General features: G+C 35.4%; 1 protein-coding gene across 4 annotated transcripts; it reads right to left on the reverse strand.

Annotated features, from left to right (window-relative positions):
* Positions 1 to 200: 200 nt before the first annotated feature.
* LOC149257325 (uncharacterized) lies at positions 201 to 4,268 on the reverse strand. Of its 4 annotated transcripts, none has more exons than XM_089414000.1 (3): positions 3,939 to 4,268; positions 3,555 to 3,622; positions 201 to 1,851 (listed from the first exon to the last, which is right to left on the reverse strand). In XM_089414000.1, the coding sequence occupies exon 3, from the start codon at positions 1,800 to 1,802 to the stop codon at positions 360 to 362; it is 1,443 nt and encodes a 480-aa protein (XP_089270126.1). In that variant the 5' UTR covers positions 1,803 to 1,851; positions 3,555 to 3,622; positions 3,939 to 4,268; the 3' UTR covers positions 201 to 359. The 4 variants fall into 4 exon arrangements, with proteins under 4 accessions (XP_089270126.1, XP_089270121.1, XP_089270117.1 ...); XM_089413995.1 differs by having other exon boundaries at positions 3,903 to 4,268; XM_089413991.1 differs by lacking the exon at positions 3,555 to 3,622.
* Between the last annotated feature and the right edge of the window lie 12,460 nt (positions 4,269 to 16,728).

The following is a 16,728-nucleotide window of genomic DNA, read 5'->3' on the forward strand; positions in this document are numbered from 1 at the left end:
TTATGTTTTGATTAAAAAAAATTCCTAAACTCTGAAACTACATTAAACATTAAAAAAAAATTCCTACCCTAAACTCTGAAACTAAAAGCTCTCACTCTATCAAATAAATTTCACTATATATTTCAAAAATAAAAAGATAAAATCATATTATAATTATAAATCCCAACTACTCAATTTATCCAACAAACAACGTAATAACATAATAACAGAACATTCACATTTTTAAACCCAACAAAATCATCATATGCACATGCACGACAAAGTCATGCAATCCAGACACAGTGAAACTAAAAACCATAAGTCATCACTTACACAGTGAAACTAAAAACCATAATTCATAACTTCCACTCTTCTCCAAACTATGCGTGTGCAGTCCATAAACAAGAGAATTGCTCATATTTGACATTCAAAACCTTGGTAATCTCCTCGCACAAAACTTGCCAATCTTCACTCTGTCGTCTATTACTGTCAGGATGATATGCTACTATTGCTTTCTTCAGAGCAGCCTTCACATTTTCTCGGCTTCCCAATCGAAGCAGCACCTGTTTGGTCACATCTGGATGAGGGCATTTTTCATATATATATTTCAGGAATGACTCTGCGCTTTTGTCCCCCTCCGACTTTACAGCGCTTATCTTTTCTTTCATTCTTTCTGCACTGCCCTTGCGGTTTTCTGCGTGTTCTCTGGTCTCCTGCTCAACTACTCCCTCTTGGTGTTTTTTGACTGCTTCAGAAGAATATATGTACCACTCAGAACTTGCAATCCTTGCAGACATGATCGCAAGTGCAATCTTGACGCTTTGAAAGTGGTAGGGATGGGCTTTCTTCTCGATTTTCAGAACAGAGGAATATGATTTACCAATCCTACTCAATGCAATGGCCTCGTTCTCCAAATGCTTTTCTTCTGTAACACGAAGGGAAACCTTGAAATAGTCTATGGCTTCCCAGATTATGTCCATATCGCCACACATTGCCTTCTCCAGCAGCTTTTCTCCTTGAATGCGCGCCTGGATTGCTTCACACAGCGTTTGGTAATTGAAAACCTCAATTTTCAAATCTGCTACTTGTTTCACCACTTCCTTACACATGGAAGCAGCACCCACAAGGGTTTCAGCTCGTTCAAGAGGTCCATAACAGTCACGCATTGCGTTCAAACATTTCTTGTAACCTTCCTGGTCAGATAATTCTGTACTCGTCAGGGATTCAGCGCCCCGTCGAAATATGAAGTCTGCGTGGATTTTATAAAGCATAGCGCCCATTCTTCTCCTCCCTGCCCACTCTGTTTTAGAGCTTCCCACGGTCTCGCAGAGAACTCTGAGGACGGGCTCAAAACTTGTGGAGTGATCACTGGAAAGCTGATCAGAAGACCACTGAACGATTTTGGAAATTGTGTCTTCAATCTGAGTTAACCACTGCTGTTCTTTCATTGCCAGGCTTCCATAGTCTAAAGCCTTGAAATAAAACTCGAGGCATCTGGTCATCCCGGATTTTGCAGCAGATAATGCAGAACCTGGTCCTTGTTTCTGTTTCCCTGCAGTTTCTTCTTGATGAAATATCCATTCGGTTTTTCCCCACAACCAATTTAAGGCGCCCAAGTTTTTATAACATGGAGCTTTGTCATGCTCAGTGCCACTGACACCAAGGGCTTTTTCATAGAATTCGTGAGCTTTCTGTAGCTTGTGGCGTGCCACACAAGGCCCAAGGTTGCCTTTTGATACATCAATGTATAGCTTGTTTCCTTTCTGTCTCAGAAGTTCGCACGATGATCTTGATTCGGTGATGTTCAATGTAGAAGGATTCATTTTCTCTGCACCTCTGAAGTGAACTGAATTCACTCTTAATTTAATTGATCTGTCAAGCCGAAAACAGCATATCAGTTGAAAACACATAAAGCTATTCCAGGATTGGAGAAAGAGGAATTACATGGAGATCAAGAACAACTGTAGGACTCAGGTTGGATCCTTTCTCAGCCTTTTCTAGTTTATCTAAAAACCAACAAACATTGGTGTATGAAAACTCTCTTGTCTGCAGGATAATGTATCCTTGATTTGAATGCTAAAACCTATAAAGATATATATATATATATATATATATATATATATAAACTCTCTTGTCTGCAGTATAATGTATACTTGATTTGAATGCTAAAACCTATCTATATATATACTCAATTTATTTATATTTTAATATTTTAAGGATTATAGCAAAGGAGACAAACCTTGTGGATACAAAATTTGACAACTTCCAAAACAGAGCAATTGTCGTGGGTCTTAAAATTTTGGTGTTTCAGCCCTGTGGACAAAATTTAGTCGAGCCTCTTGATCCTGTTCGAGACCTTCTAGCAGAAGGACTTGAGTCAGTATTTAGTTCCTGGATTGAGAAGAATTATTGTAGTTGTCTCGGAAATGGACAAGCCAATCTCTATGCAACCAATTAATCTTATAAAGGTTGTAAAAGTAGGGCTCTCATTGCCAATATGCCACAGAGAGTTGATGCAACCCAATTGGACATTATCATTCTCAGGCTGAAGCAAAATGATCCGTGGCAACCATAAATAATGAAATTAATGAAATCCACTATCTGAAAAATCAAGGAGAATGTCAATAAGATGAAATGCAGGCTTGCGACAAGAAATAGCGGAGCTAAAGGAACACCTCAAGCAAATGTCTAGCAGTTTCAGTGAAGCAGCAAGCACAAGTTCACAGCCAACAGTCAAATGCCTGGACTTAAATGAGAATCCCCAGAAAGGTGGCATGTTTATTGGTATCAAAGGTTATATTATCAACCAGTGGTTTATGTTTTTTAAATGTAGTGTTTTGATGAGGCAATTCTGTAAGGTTTATACCTACAGAAACTCCAATTTTGTTGATCAATAGCAATGTTCCTTAGGGTTATTTTGTATACTCCTGGATATGAGAAGCAGCATAGAAATTTTGAAACAAATGCTATACACTACCTAATATATTTGTCACTACGGATTTATAATATAAATTCTCTTTCCGATTACCAATAATGTTTTTATTATCAAAACTTATATATCCTTAGAAATATACACCCTTAAAAATGGAAACTTCTGTTAAATCTTAAAAGTGCCCTGTTTTCCATCGAAACCCTCAAATCTGCAATATATCCAATAAAATCCCTATCACTTTAACGTTTCAGATTTGTGAAAGCTTCTTGAAGTTGCATCCCTAAGGCTGACGGTTTGTAACCCCAAATTTAAATTTTGACTTTGATATGAAATGAGAATTGTAAACAAAGCGGGTGTTCCTCATGAGACTCCCACAGTCAAACAATTCCAGCACGTTGGCAGTAAGAATAGGAGGAAGTCCTTCCGGCACAACGCTAAAGTTCACAGACTCAGTGCGTTACAAACCTAAGGATGAAGACAAATCGTCGACCTGGATTTTCAGTCACTCAGTATCTCGCCCAGATGAAGACAGAAAAACAGCGAAGGGTCTATTTTAATACAAACCCTGAAATAATAATTTCTCTTCAAAGAAAGAGTGTCCTCATATTCTATGCTGGGGATGCAGAGACTTCAGAAAACGTACGAAAATTCTGAGATTCAGGTTGGATAACCACCGACTGGTTCTGGAGACTGTACTTTCTGGCTCTAATCCTGAAAATTTATCAAATCATTTACATATTTTCACTAGACGTACAAATAATCTGTTTCAAAAATCTATGTTTAAGTGATTAGTTCAAACATACGACTTGACTGATGCTAATCCATATTTTTTTATATAGAGGACTCTGGGCCAACTCCTTTTATTAAACACTGTTACACCCTTAATTTGTGTTAGGCTTTTCGAATCAATTTATATAATGAAATATGCTGATAACCATGAGCTCTGCTTAAAACAATGGCAATTGAATGAATATAAATTACAAATACCAACCTAAATAAAAAGGAAAAAGGCCGTGCAGAGACATGCCTTTTGATTTTGTGAAGTTAAAATGCAGAGTAATTTAAATGCCAGCTCTCAAATCTCTCTGGTGACCCTGGTGCATCTGTAATCCATATCATAGCTGGACATCGATGCTGAGATGAAGAGGCAGCAGGCCGGAAGGAAGGAAGACATTGTTGGGTTATGAAAGGCAATGAATAACCAGGGTATTTGAACTGTGCAATGACCCGAGACAACCTTAGGCTTCAGGAGGAGATTCTTTCCTGCGAAGCAAGCTTAGATTTTGTAAATCTTAGTCGTGAAGCAAACTCAGGTTCCAGGCATTGTCGCTGGTGCGGATCTTTTCACTTTATGTTTCCTCATGCACATCAACGTCTCCCCTCTTTCGTACTCCAATTATTCTTTCAACCATTACTATTCACAGACCATCTCTATTCTAGTCAGCGGTTTTAAGTTTAAGGGATGGAATTTGATGGGCAATTTTTCTTTTAGTCAGTTGTTTTAAGTTTAGGGATAGAATTTGATGGTTAAATTGTCCATCATAATCTCTTAAATTAAGATTATTAATTTAAGATTATTAAGATTTTTTTCTTGACACTGTGAAGATAGTGGGGAGATGTGGAAAGCGTCAAATTTTATGGGTGAGTCTGTTTTGAAATTCCAATCTTGATAGGTGTCTTTTTTGTTGCACGTGTTTTTTACACCATGGGAAAACCTATTATAACTCAGCTGTATGGCTATGACAACCATCACTCACTGCAATTCACAGTTGTTACTATCCATAAATGTACGCTGAATCATCACCATTATGCAAAACAAACCATGCCACCTCGAATTACTCTATTATTACTCCTTAATCAAATAAATATATAAAATGTTTTATTTATAAGCAAATATTAATTATTAGAAAGTAAATTAATCATTATTGTTTATTTTAATGAATATCTGGTCCTGAAGATGAACCACACTAGCTGGTTCAAAATGCCTCAAATATTCTCAACGTGATTTTTTTCGAAAAAAAAATAAAAATGGCGATGACAACCATCACTCACTGCAATTCACAGTTGTTACTATCCACAAATGTACGCTGAATCATCATCATTATGCAAAACAAACCATGCCACCTCGAATTACTCTATTATTACTCCTTAATCAAATAAATATATAAAATGTTTTATTTATAAGCAAATATTAATTATTAGAAAGTAAATTAATCATTATCTTTTATTTTAATGAATATCTGGTCCTGAAGATGAACCACACTTGCTGGTTCGAAACGCCTCGACCAAATATTCTCAACGTGATTTTTTTCGAAAAAAAATTCATCAACATATTCATATAGTTATATAAATTAAATATGATTGGTAAATTTCCTATACCCTTTTTGACTTCAATGAAAAGAATTTTTGATTCCACGTTAGTAAAGAAATCATATATTGAATTGTATAGTAAAATTATTCCGCTTACCAATGACAATATGGTCGATTCAGATAAAGATTTACCTGAACTTAAATTACCTGAGGAGAAAGATATTCTCGCCAATATTAGAAGTAGCGCAATCTCATATTACACACTGCATTTTTGGCAAAGAATGAGAAAAAAAGGGGGCTGGTTTCCGATAAATAAATAGAGTTCCATTATGTTCTTTTATAAGATTATTAAAAACCCTATAAAATTTAATTTTTTAACATTTAAAAAAGTAAAATTAAAAAATATAAATTTTAATGGATAAATGTGTATGTGTATGGAAAAAGATATTTTTATTTGATTATAAATAAACCAACTAACCATAAATAAAATTACTCAAAATAAAATAAAAATTTTAAAAATATTCTGAAAAATTAATTAACAAAACATTTCTTAATCTGACATACAGTCCAATCAGCTAAATAATATAGAATGACCTACAGTCCAAGCAGCTAAAAAATATAGCATTACATTTGTACAACAAAAATTCAAGTATTATTACCTTGATTTTGATGGAAAATAGAATTATGAGATTTTAACTCTTCTCCAACGCTTATTTTAATATTTGTGAGTTAGATAGGAATGGAATTTGATGAGTAAATTGTCTTTCTTCAATACTTTAATATTTGTAAGTTAAATAAAAATAAAATTTGATGAGTAAATTATCAGAAATAAAATGATTTAAACTATTAATATTTTTATAAAATGGCTCAAATCTTTTATCAAAATTATTAATAACATAAAAAACAAATTTGAGAATTAAACCTCTTTTTGAAATTCCTACGCTACCTGTGAGCGAAAGGAGAGTCACTTTTGATAAGACAGTAAACTGTGTTCAAGAAAGCCCCCAAAAAGAGAGTTGCCTCCGTCACTGCACAACAGTCACAGTCAATTAATTTTATGTTTATCGAAACCATTCCAAAGCTCAGAAATTTGCAGGTTTTATAGATAATTAATGAGTGATAGACGTATGTCAGAAAGATTCGAAGTACGTCATGTTTCACTCAATGGGGCTACCTAACAGTCATTACATTGAGTCTACACACTCATTAGTTTTAAATAACATTTATTTAAATGTTTAAATTTGTGTATAACAATTATTTAAATATATTTTTAATATAAAAATATATGATATATAAAATATAAAATAAACGATTTATTTTAATTTGGATTTATCAAGTGGGATTTAAATTTTTTTAGGTGTAAATTTTTATTTTTAGTGTAAAACTTGAGGAAATGTTTGTACTTGGAAAAATTCAATCTCTCTACGCATGCGGATTTATATATAAATATTGTATAATTTTAAAGGGTACAAGGCTTTTAAAGTTTTTGTAATTATTTCAACACTGAGGGTTCACCCTAAGCCTTTACATAAGGCTCCCTATATTACAGTCAATGTATTTAACATTTATTAAAACTGGGTTGGACTACTTCGAGTTGGTACCACTCCTTACGGTGGACTTAAATGAGGGATGGCCACTTGCCTAGGAAAAAGGAGCGGCTCCCTCTGGAGACTTCTCCGTAGTAGACAACTGTCTCCTTGCTGCTTGGTTGATTGTGCCCCATCAAGGGCTCTCCTCGCTGCTATGCATCTCGCTGCTTGTGAAATTATGCCTAGTCGGGCTTGGAAAGGACTTTCCTGTTGCATTATTCTGGTTGAAGGGTTCGGCTCCAGCTCTCGAGCAGAGGGTTTTTCCTGTGAGTATGAACCGACCCTTAACCTCTGTTAATTCGTTTGCATCATTGCTCTGGTGAGGCCTCCCGTATTCTGAACACCTTTACTTGTCCACAGTTTACTGCTATGGCTGTGTGCACCGCTACAGGGATGCTGGAGGAGTTCTTCGACAACCCGGGTAAGGAATTTCTTCATAAAGGTTGTATTCACCTGTGTAATTGTCTTCCTTCTTCGAATGATAATTTTTCTAACTAATTTATCTTGACAGGGTTTGCAGGTTTAGTCCCGGGTGGCCTGGCTCCGGCTGTCGACTCTTCAAATTCACCTAATGTCTTTCAGCGGGTATGAGCATTGTAATTCCAATTCTAGGCAAACGATGAAAGAGTATTTCCGAAGTCTTTGGTCCCTGTTTCTATTAAATTGTATCTCACGGTCTATGTCATTTTATCTGAGAGCTGTAATACTTGTTCTAGGCTCGACTCAGGGTTTCTCTAGGTCGTGAACATTATTCATTTTTGTTTAATGAGACTTTGAGTCTCTAACTGTCTTGAGACGGTGTTCTTGCTTTGTTAGAAATTGGACCAAAGGGTCTCTATTTTTCTTTCTGAATACAATATCTGTTATTTCAAAACTTATGGTCTACTGCTTCTATAAATTACTTGCATGATTGAGTTTTATCGACCCGAGGTCTCGGCTACACAAAAAGATTTGTATATTTCCTCGTGATTTTTGGAGAAAAGACTTCTAGCTTCTACCACTGTAATTACTTATTGTTTAATGGAAACCTCGCAGAGGTCTCGTAGTGTTCTTTTGTTTTCTGAATGATTGCATTGAAAATTTTAAGAACTTCCTTACGCATTCTATGGTTAAGATTTTTTGTCTCACTACTTATTTTTCTTTCTATTAAGTTAAAATAGGTTTTAGCTTTCTTTTCCATAGCTAAAGGTAACCATGTAGTTGGATAACTTATGGTTCTTACTGTTATCATACATCTTCCTACTGTTATAATAATTTTAGAAATCGTTTATCAATTATCCCAATGTTGGGACTTCTCTTGATTTGAAATAGGGTTGTGCCCTTATCTTTATGTTGTTAATGGTTCTCCGAAGTTAATAGAGCAAGGCTATTTATCATTTATTTTGTGAATAATATAAATGATGTAACACTACTTTGAACTATGCATAGGTTCTCTGTCTGGGGTTTTCTTACTACCTAAATCGTGGTTAAGACTTATGATAATATCTGATTAATCTTTCGTTCCTTTCTAGTTTAATAAGTTCAGATTTATCTCCTTAGTTCTGAGTTTTTAACTCGTTTATCACATAATTCTGCATTTAAATCTACCAGCATAAGCATGCACAGAGTTATTGTCATCTATAATTAATATCCATATACTTATCTAGATTAAAAATGAGGATGTCGAATCTAACATTAATGACATAATAATTCAGTTAACAGCTAATCAAAGTATTTCCATATTGGACTTATCTGGCTAGCTAAACCGTATATAAACTTTTAATCTCAACTTGCCTCCCAACCTTGAGACTCGCGCTACAGTGCCCTCTGTCTCCCCCCCGAGCTACCCATTCCTGGGTTTCTCTTCAAGAATTCAGTCTTGAACAGCAGTAGGTATATGGTCATGACCAGACTTAACTACTACTTTACCTGCCTGTACTTACATCACAATTCTCTCTTCCCTTTCATCAGGTATTCTTCTACTCCCTTGTTTCCCTCCCTAATTGCAGATGCCCCCATCCTCTTGATATTTTGGGATAAATCTTTCATAGGAATAGTTAGGGTTGGATAACTGCCCAACCTAACTGTTTCTTAAGAATTTCATCTATCACCCTTTTGACATATATCCTCTCATGAAATTATATCAATTCATTGACTTGTCAAATTTCCAGCACTACATTTCTTTTAACAATTAAAATAGAATTTCTAATTATATAAGCTTAAATCAGTTTCAGTTTGTTTTAACATGCAGTAAAAAAAAATATTCACATTTACAGGGGACATCACATCTCCCCCCCCAAAGATTGAACATCATCCCGATGTTCCTCTATGGGAAATAACTGTGGATAAATCTCCCTCATGGTCCGCTCGTCTTCCTAAGTGGCTTCTTCAGGCCCAAAGTGCTGCCACTGAATTTTAAATTGGGTGATAACTCGTCTTTGCAACATTACTTATCTTCGATCGAGTATACCCATTGGCTCTACCAGGAATTCTCCTTCTAGTTCAACCTGAATGTCAATATTAAAAAAAAACTTTAGTCAAAGCTTGAAAAAAAACTCATTCAATTGTAAAAACATCTTTTATATTTGCATATATATATATATATATATATATATATATATATATATAAGACAGATTGTTTCGAGAGTTTCTACTTTTCTGACTCACCTGAATGTCCTGCCAGTTTATTATATGTTTAGCATCATAAATGTATTTATTAAGTAAAGAAACATGAAAGACGTTGTGCGCACGAATATGACTGGGTAAAGCAAGCTGGTATACCACTGGCCCGATTCGAGCTAAAATCTGAAAAGGCCCGCAAAATCGAAGTGCTAGCTTAGCACATCTAGTCCACTGCAAGGTGCTTTTCTTGGCTCGAACCCGTATGTAAACATGCTCCCCCACTTGAAACTCTCGGAAGCTCCTTTTCTGATCAACAAAGTTCTTTTGCCGGTCTTGAGCAGCCTTTAAATGATTTCGTACACTTTTCACCATCTTTTCCATCTCTTCCAACATATCTGGTCCCAACATTAGTTTGTCTTCTGGGTGGCTCCAACTCAAAGGTGTTCTGCACTTACACCCGTATAATACTTCAAAGGGGCTCATCCGTAAGGATGTATGGTACCCATTGTTGTAGGCAAATTCTACTAAGTGCAAGTAATCCTCCCACTTAGATGGCTATTGCATCACATAGGCTCGCAACATGTCTTTGACAACTTGATTTACTCTTTCTGTCTGCCCATCCGTTTGAGGATGATATGCAGTACTGAAGTGTAGTTGAGTGCCCAACCCATCAAACAGGGCCTTTCAAAAGAATGACATAAATTTTACATCTGAGTTAGAAATAATCATCTTGGGTAGGCCATGCAACTTAAAAATATTTTGCATAAAAACGTTAGCAATTTGTACCACTTTATAAGTTGATTGTATGGGTATGAAATTAGCAGATTTGCTCAACTTATCTACCACCACCATGATAAAGTCGTTTAATTTTTTTGATTTAGGTAATCCAGTAATGAAATCAATGGATATTGTCTCCCACTTCCATTCAAGGATAGGTAGTGGGTGAAGCAGCCCTGCTAGGTGCTGGTGCTCTGCTTTTACCTTCTGGCATTCCAAATAGCGTCCTAAATACTCTGCTACTTCTTTCTTCATACCAGGCCAAAAGAATTCCTTTCTAAGGACAGAAATCATTTTCTGATATCCTGGGTGTCCTGCATAAGGGCTTTTATGATATTCATCTAAGATTAAATCTTTAAGCAATTTTTGGTTAGGTACATATAGCCTTTTTCTATAAATCAATAATTCATTTGGAGTAACCTCATATCCCATTTGTTGTTCATGGTTGTTTACCACTTTTTCTTGCTACCACAAATGTTTATATACCACATCTTGCATGGTTGTTTCACGAATCTGCTCATAGAAGGTAGTGCAGGACTCACTAAAAGAAATTTCATATAAGCAATTTACCTTCCGACTTAGAGCATCCGCAACCCGGTTTTCCTTTCCTTTCAAGTGCCTGATTTCAAAATCAAATTCGCTTAGGAAGTCAGCCCAACGAGCTTGCCTAGCATTTAATGTGGGCTGTTTGAAATAGCTTGTCAAGCTGTGATGATCTGTTAAAAGCAAAAATTTCTTGCCCAACAAGTAGTGTCGCCACATTTTCAAGGTGTGAATTACTGTTGTTAACTCTAAGTCGTACGTAGAATAATTTTTCTCGTATTCTTTGAGCTTTCTTGATTCATAGGCTATAACCTTGCCCTCTTGTGTTAATATGCCACCTACCCCCTCCTTGCTAGCATCCGTACACACTACATATTCTTTACTAGGATCAACAATACTCAAAATTGGGGTAGTGGTGAGTAGATGTTTAAGCTAGTCAAAGCTCCTTTGACAGTCAGGGGTCCATCTAAAGGATCTTCATTTATTTTACAGAGAGGTAATAGGGTATGCCACCCTAGAAAAACCTTCCACAAATCACCTATAATATCCAACTAGGCCCATGAACGATCTTATGTCTGCCACATCTTTCGGTACCAACCACTCCATGATGGTTTTTATTTTCTCTGGATCTACCGCGATTCCCTCTTTGGTCATAATATGTCCCAAGTACTGGATTTGTTCTTTGAAGACGTCACACTTGTTGTATTTTGCATACAACTGGTGTTCTCTTAGGACTTGAAGAACAATGCGGAGATGTTCCTTATGTTCATCCATGCTCCGTGAGTAGATCAATATGTCATCAATGAAGATCAACACGAACTTGTCCAGGTATTGATGGAATATATTGTTCATGAGACACATGAAGGTTGCTGGGGCATTAGTCAATCCAAAAGGCAGCACCACAAACTCATAATGCCCATAATGAGTTCTGAATGTTGTTTTTGATATATCTTCCTCCTTTATCCGGATCTGGTGATAACTTGATCTGAGATCAATCTTGGAGAAAACGGCTGCCCCCTTGACCTGATCAAATAATTCATCTATACAGGGTAAGGGATATTTATTTTTAATGGTCAATTTGTTTAACTGACGGTAATCCATGCACATTCGCAATGTTTCATCTTTTTTCTTAACGAATAATACTGGAGCTCCCAAAGGGGACACACTGGGTCGTATATAATTCTTATATAGCAGCTCCAGTAGCTGCCTTTTCAATTCTGTCAATTTAGGTATACTCATATGGTAAGGGGCTCCGGGGACGGGCAGTTCCCGAAATTAGCTCAATGGTAAAATTTATGTCTCTTTTTGGGGTTCCTGTAGTGTTCTTTTGTTTTCTCAATGATTGCACTGAAAATTTTAAGAACTTCCTTACGCATTTTGTGGTTAAGATTTTCTGTCTCACTACTTATTTTTCTTTCTATCAAGTTAAAATAGGTTTTAGCTTTCTTTTCCATAGCTAAATGTAACCGTGTAGTTGGATAACTTACGGTTCTTACTGTTATCATACATCTTCCTACTGTTATAATAATTTCAAAAATCGTTTATCAATTATCCCAGTTTGGGACTTCTCTTGATCTGAAATAAGGTTGTGCCCTTATCTTTATGTTGTTAATGGTTCTCCGAAGTTAATAGAGCGAGGCTATTTATCTATTTATTTTGTGAATACTATAAATAATGTAACACTACTTTGAACTATGCATAGGTTCTCTGTCTAGGGTTTTCTTACTACCTGAATTGTGGTTAAGACTTATGATAATATCTGATTAATCTTTCGTTCCTTTCTAGTTTAATAAGTTCAGATTTATCTCCTTAGTTCTGAGTTTTCAACTCGTTTATCACATAATTCTGCATTTAAATCTACCAGCATAAGCATGCACAGAGTTACTGTCATCTATAATTAATATCCATATACTTATCTAGATTAAAAATGAGGATGTCGAATCTAACATTAATGACATAATAATTCAGTTAACAGCTAATCAAAGTATTTCCATATTGGACTTATCTGGCTAGCTGAACCGTATATAAACTTTTAATCTCAACTTGCCTCCCAACCTTGAGACTCGCGCTATAGCGCCCTCTGTCTCCCCCCGAGCTACCCATTCTTGGGTTTCTCTTCAAGAATTTCAGTCTTGAATAACAGTAGGTATCTGGTCATGACCAGACTTAACTACTACTTTACCTGCCTGTCCTTACAACACAGTTCTCTCTTCCCTTTCATCAAGTATTCTTCTACTCCCTTGTCTCCCTCCCTGATCGCAGATGCCCCCATCCTCTTGATCTTTTGGGATAAATCTTTCATAGGAGTAGTTAGGGTTGGGTAACTGCCCAACCTAACTATTTCTTGAGAATTTCATCCATCACCCTTTTGACAGATATCCTCTCATGAAATTATATCAATTCATTTACTTGCCAAATTTCTAGCACTACATTTCTTTTAACAATTAAAACATAATTTCTAATTATATAAGCTTAAATAAGTTTCAGTTTGTTTTAACATGCAGTAAAAAAAATATTCACAATTATGGGGGACATCACATCGCCCCCCCTGTGATTGAACATCGTCCCGATGTTCCTCTATGGAAAATAACTATGGATAAACCTCCCTTATGGTCCGCTCGTCTTCCCAGGTGGCTTCTTCAGGCCCAAAGTGCTGCCACTGGATTTTAACTTGGGTGATAACTCGTATCCACAACATTACTTCTCTCCGATCGAGAATACCCATTGTCTCTACCAGGAATTCTCCTTTCGGTTCGACCTGAATGTCAATATTAAAAAAAAAAAACTTTAGTCAAAGCCTGAAAACAAACTCATTCAATTGTAAAAACATCTTTTATATTTGCATCTATATATATATATATATATATATATATATATATATAAGACAGATTATTTCTAGAGTTTCTACTTTTTTGACTCACTTGAATGTCATGCCAATTTATTATATGTTTAGCATCATAAATGTATTTCTTAAGTAAAGAAGCATGAAAAACATTGTGTACACGAATATGATTGGGTAAAGCAAGCTGGTATGTCACTGGCCCGTGTCTAGTCAATTTAATGTCTTAAATTGTTCTACATAAGTTATCAATCCGGGTATCGTAAACTGATGAAGTGTGGTGCCCATATGTGCTTAGTTAACCTTTTTCTTACTTCGTTGTTTTATAGATTTTATTTTGTTTTGGGGTTTTGTTTTTGTTGGTTTTCTAAAGTGTCTAATGCAAATGGAAATCCTATTCTAAGGTCTTAAGAATACTTTTAAAGGACAAGTATGGATAGAGATTTCAAGACAAGGCCTATGTCCCTAATGGTAACTTCCAAAACTTAGCACTTCAAAAGATCTCAAAACATGTTATTGATAGAATTAGTACTTAAACAAAAGTGTAAATATGCAGCTACTTCAATCAAAATGGAATGCAACAACCAATCAATGAGCTAGTGACTATGAAACCCAGTATCCTTGTTGTTGTATAAAAAGAAAACTGAACTTAAAGCAATTCAAAAATTGTAAGCAAAGTAAACTAAATCATATTACATCAACTTATATTCTGACCCCTCACCATTCAACTCGCTCTGGCTATAGGAGGTAATCATAAACAAATTGAGCAATCTCATATCTAATTTGCATAAAATGAAACTAATATTAAACTACACATTCATACTTCAATCCCTCACCATTCGACTCGCTCTGGCTATAGGAGGTAACTGAAAATGACATGAGCAGTCTAATATCTATCTTGCAGAAAAGTAAATGAACAAAACAAAACTGAAAGAAATAACAATGCTGGAATTAGAACTCATAAAATAAATCAGCAGAAAGACAAGATGATTCCGTCATGTCATTAGTCATTAAAAAGCTATGTGCATTACTAACCTACAATCAATCGGTTGAACACACTTGCATGAATGAAAAATCTAATCTATCAAACTTGAAAACAATCAAATGACATAATGAAATCAAAGCAAAATTTACAAAATGAAATCTACTCTACCTTACATTCTAATATGTTCCATGACATCTACTTCACATCTCCTTCCATGTTGAGAACATCAAAGCTTTATTCAAATTCTTCAAAATTACAAAGTACAACAAAGTTCTCCAAAGCTTTCAAAAGCCATCAAGGAAGAACTACAAACTCCAAGCTAAAGAACTCACAAGCTACAAGACTTAAGAACTCCCAAATGAAGGAGAGAGATCTCCTATTTATACAAAAAGATGAGAGCCATCTCATTAATGAGAGTCCATGAATCTCTCCCTCTACCTCTAGAGTCCTAATCAAAATAGGAACTGATAAGACACATGTCTTCTTAGAGTTACAATACAATTAGGAGATGTGACACATATCCTCATGATCCCATGATTCTTTCCACTCAAATTCGAATTTGGCCTTAGAGTGCCACATAAGGGTCTTCTAGAAACCTCCTTTCAAATTACACATGTCAACAATCTCAACCCATTTGTTAGGTATAATCATATGCACATTATTTTCTAATTTTTAACCAAAAATTCACTTAAAAGGCTTAGAATTAATAAAGATTGGAAAAACATAAATGTGGCCCAATGATAATGAAAGTGGGATGAATGTGGTGACATAGTAGTGAAATGGAGGTGATATAATGGACATAATAGTGAAAGTGTAATGGAAATGAATGACATTTTCAAGACTCAACATACCCCCCAACTGAAGCTATTGCATGTCCTCATGCAATATATATTACATTAACTCTTTTGATACTTGAGCTTTGGCTTAACTTTGCATGATATCATTTGATAATTTCATATTTCTACAAAGTGTTTTACTTGAATTGCAACATGGTTGGTTCTTGTGTTACAACCATTCTTTTGTTGTTGCCTTCTATTTTGATCTTTGAACTTTGCATAATGATATTTTGATTATTGTTGCAAAGCATATCTTTATTGGATTGCATGATGGTTGGTTCTTGTGTGACAACCATGCTTTTGTTTGTATCCAATTTATCTTTTAAGCACTTTTTTCAAAAGCCATTGTATGCTCATAATAGCAATGTAATAATTAATATATGTTGGAAGTATGTGGGCTCCTGAATATGATATGGATGTGGCAAAATATGAAGATGAATGTATTCCCCCCCCCCAACTGATGATACTGACAATTTTATGAAATGAGGAAGAGAAATGTTTTTCCAACAATTATCATTCTAGCTTTTTATGGAATTCTATGGTAAAAAAATATTTAGAAAATGACGTACCTTCACTTACCCTTTTGGAATGGATGAGTTGTATGTGTGGTGGCTGAAAAATTCTGATCATATTCTTCTTCGAGTGGTTGAACAAGAGGAGTCATGGATAGAGAGATAAGATGACTTTTTATTGCTTCTACTAAAACTTGCTGAATCTGCTCCAAAACGCTGAAAATAATAGTCTTCGCGTCTTCAAAACTCATTGGCACAATTCCTACTATGTGAAAAGATGTTCTGATGTCGAACATAGTAGGAAATTGTTGACTTAGTGACCATTAATGGACGCCACTAGTCAACACGAGAACTCTCATCATTGATGACAATGAGAGTCAAGATGCCCAAACACATCTTGCTAGGTACGAATGAATTTGTCGATGTCGAGTCACCTAGAAGATCTGATGAACAAGGGACATTAATGTATTCCCATTGTTTGTCAGCATGAGGACTTACCATTAAGGCATGCAAGCCTCAAGGTGTTTTTACAAAGAACTTAGATTCAAAGGACTATGGACTCAATAATTTGCATTGAAGAAGGGCTTATTTGCGGAATGAAAATGACAGGAAATGGAAGATGAAAATGGAAGATGGCAATGGAGAGAGGAAATGACAATGGGCAATAAGCATATGAATGAGCCTCTTGCTTTTATTTGTGGGTTATTAATGGAGAAAAAGAGATGGAAAGTGTATGTGAATGTAAATGGAAAATATGGAGTGAATGGTTTATTATGAAGTATGGATGTGATGGAGATAATAGTATCTGAAATTTTTTCAAGTGTT

The sequence above is a fragment of the Pinus tabuliformis genome, chromosome 6 (genome assembly GCF_031772625.1).
Source record: "Pinus tabuliformis cultivar Carrire ecotype Pingquan chromosome 6, CPIR1, whole genome shotgun sequence".
Lineage (NCBI taxonomy): Eukaryota > Viridiplantae > Streptophyta > Pinopsida > Pinales > Pinaceae > Pinus > Pinus tabuliformis.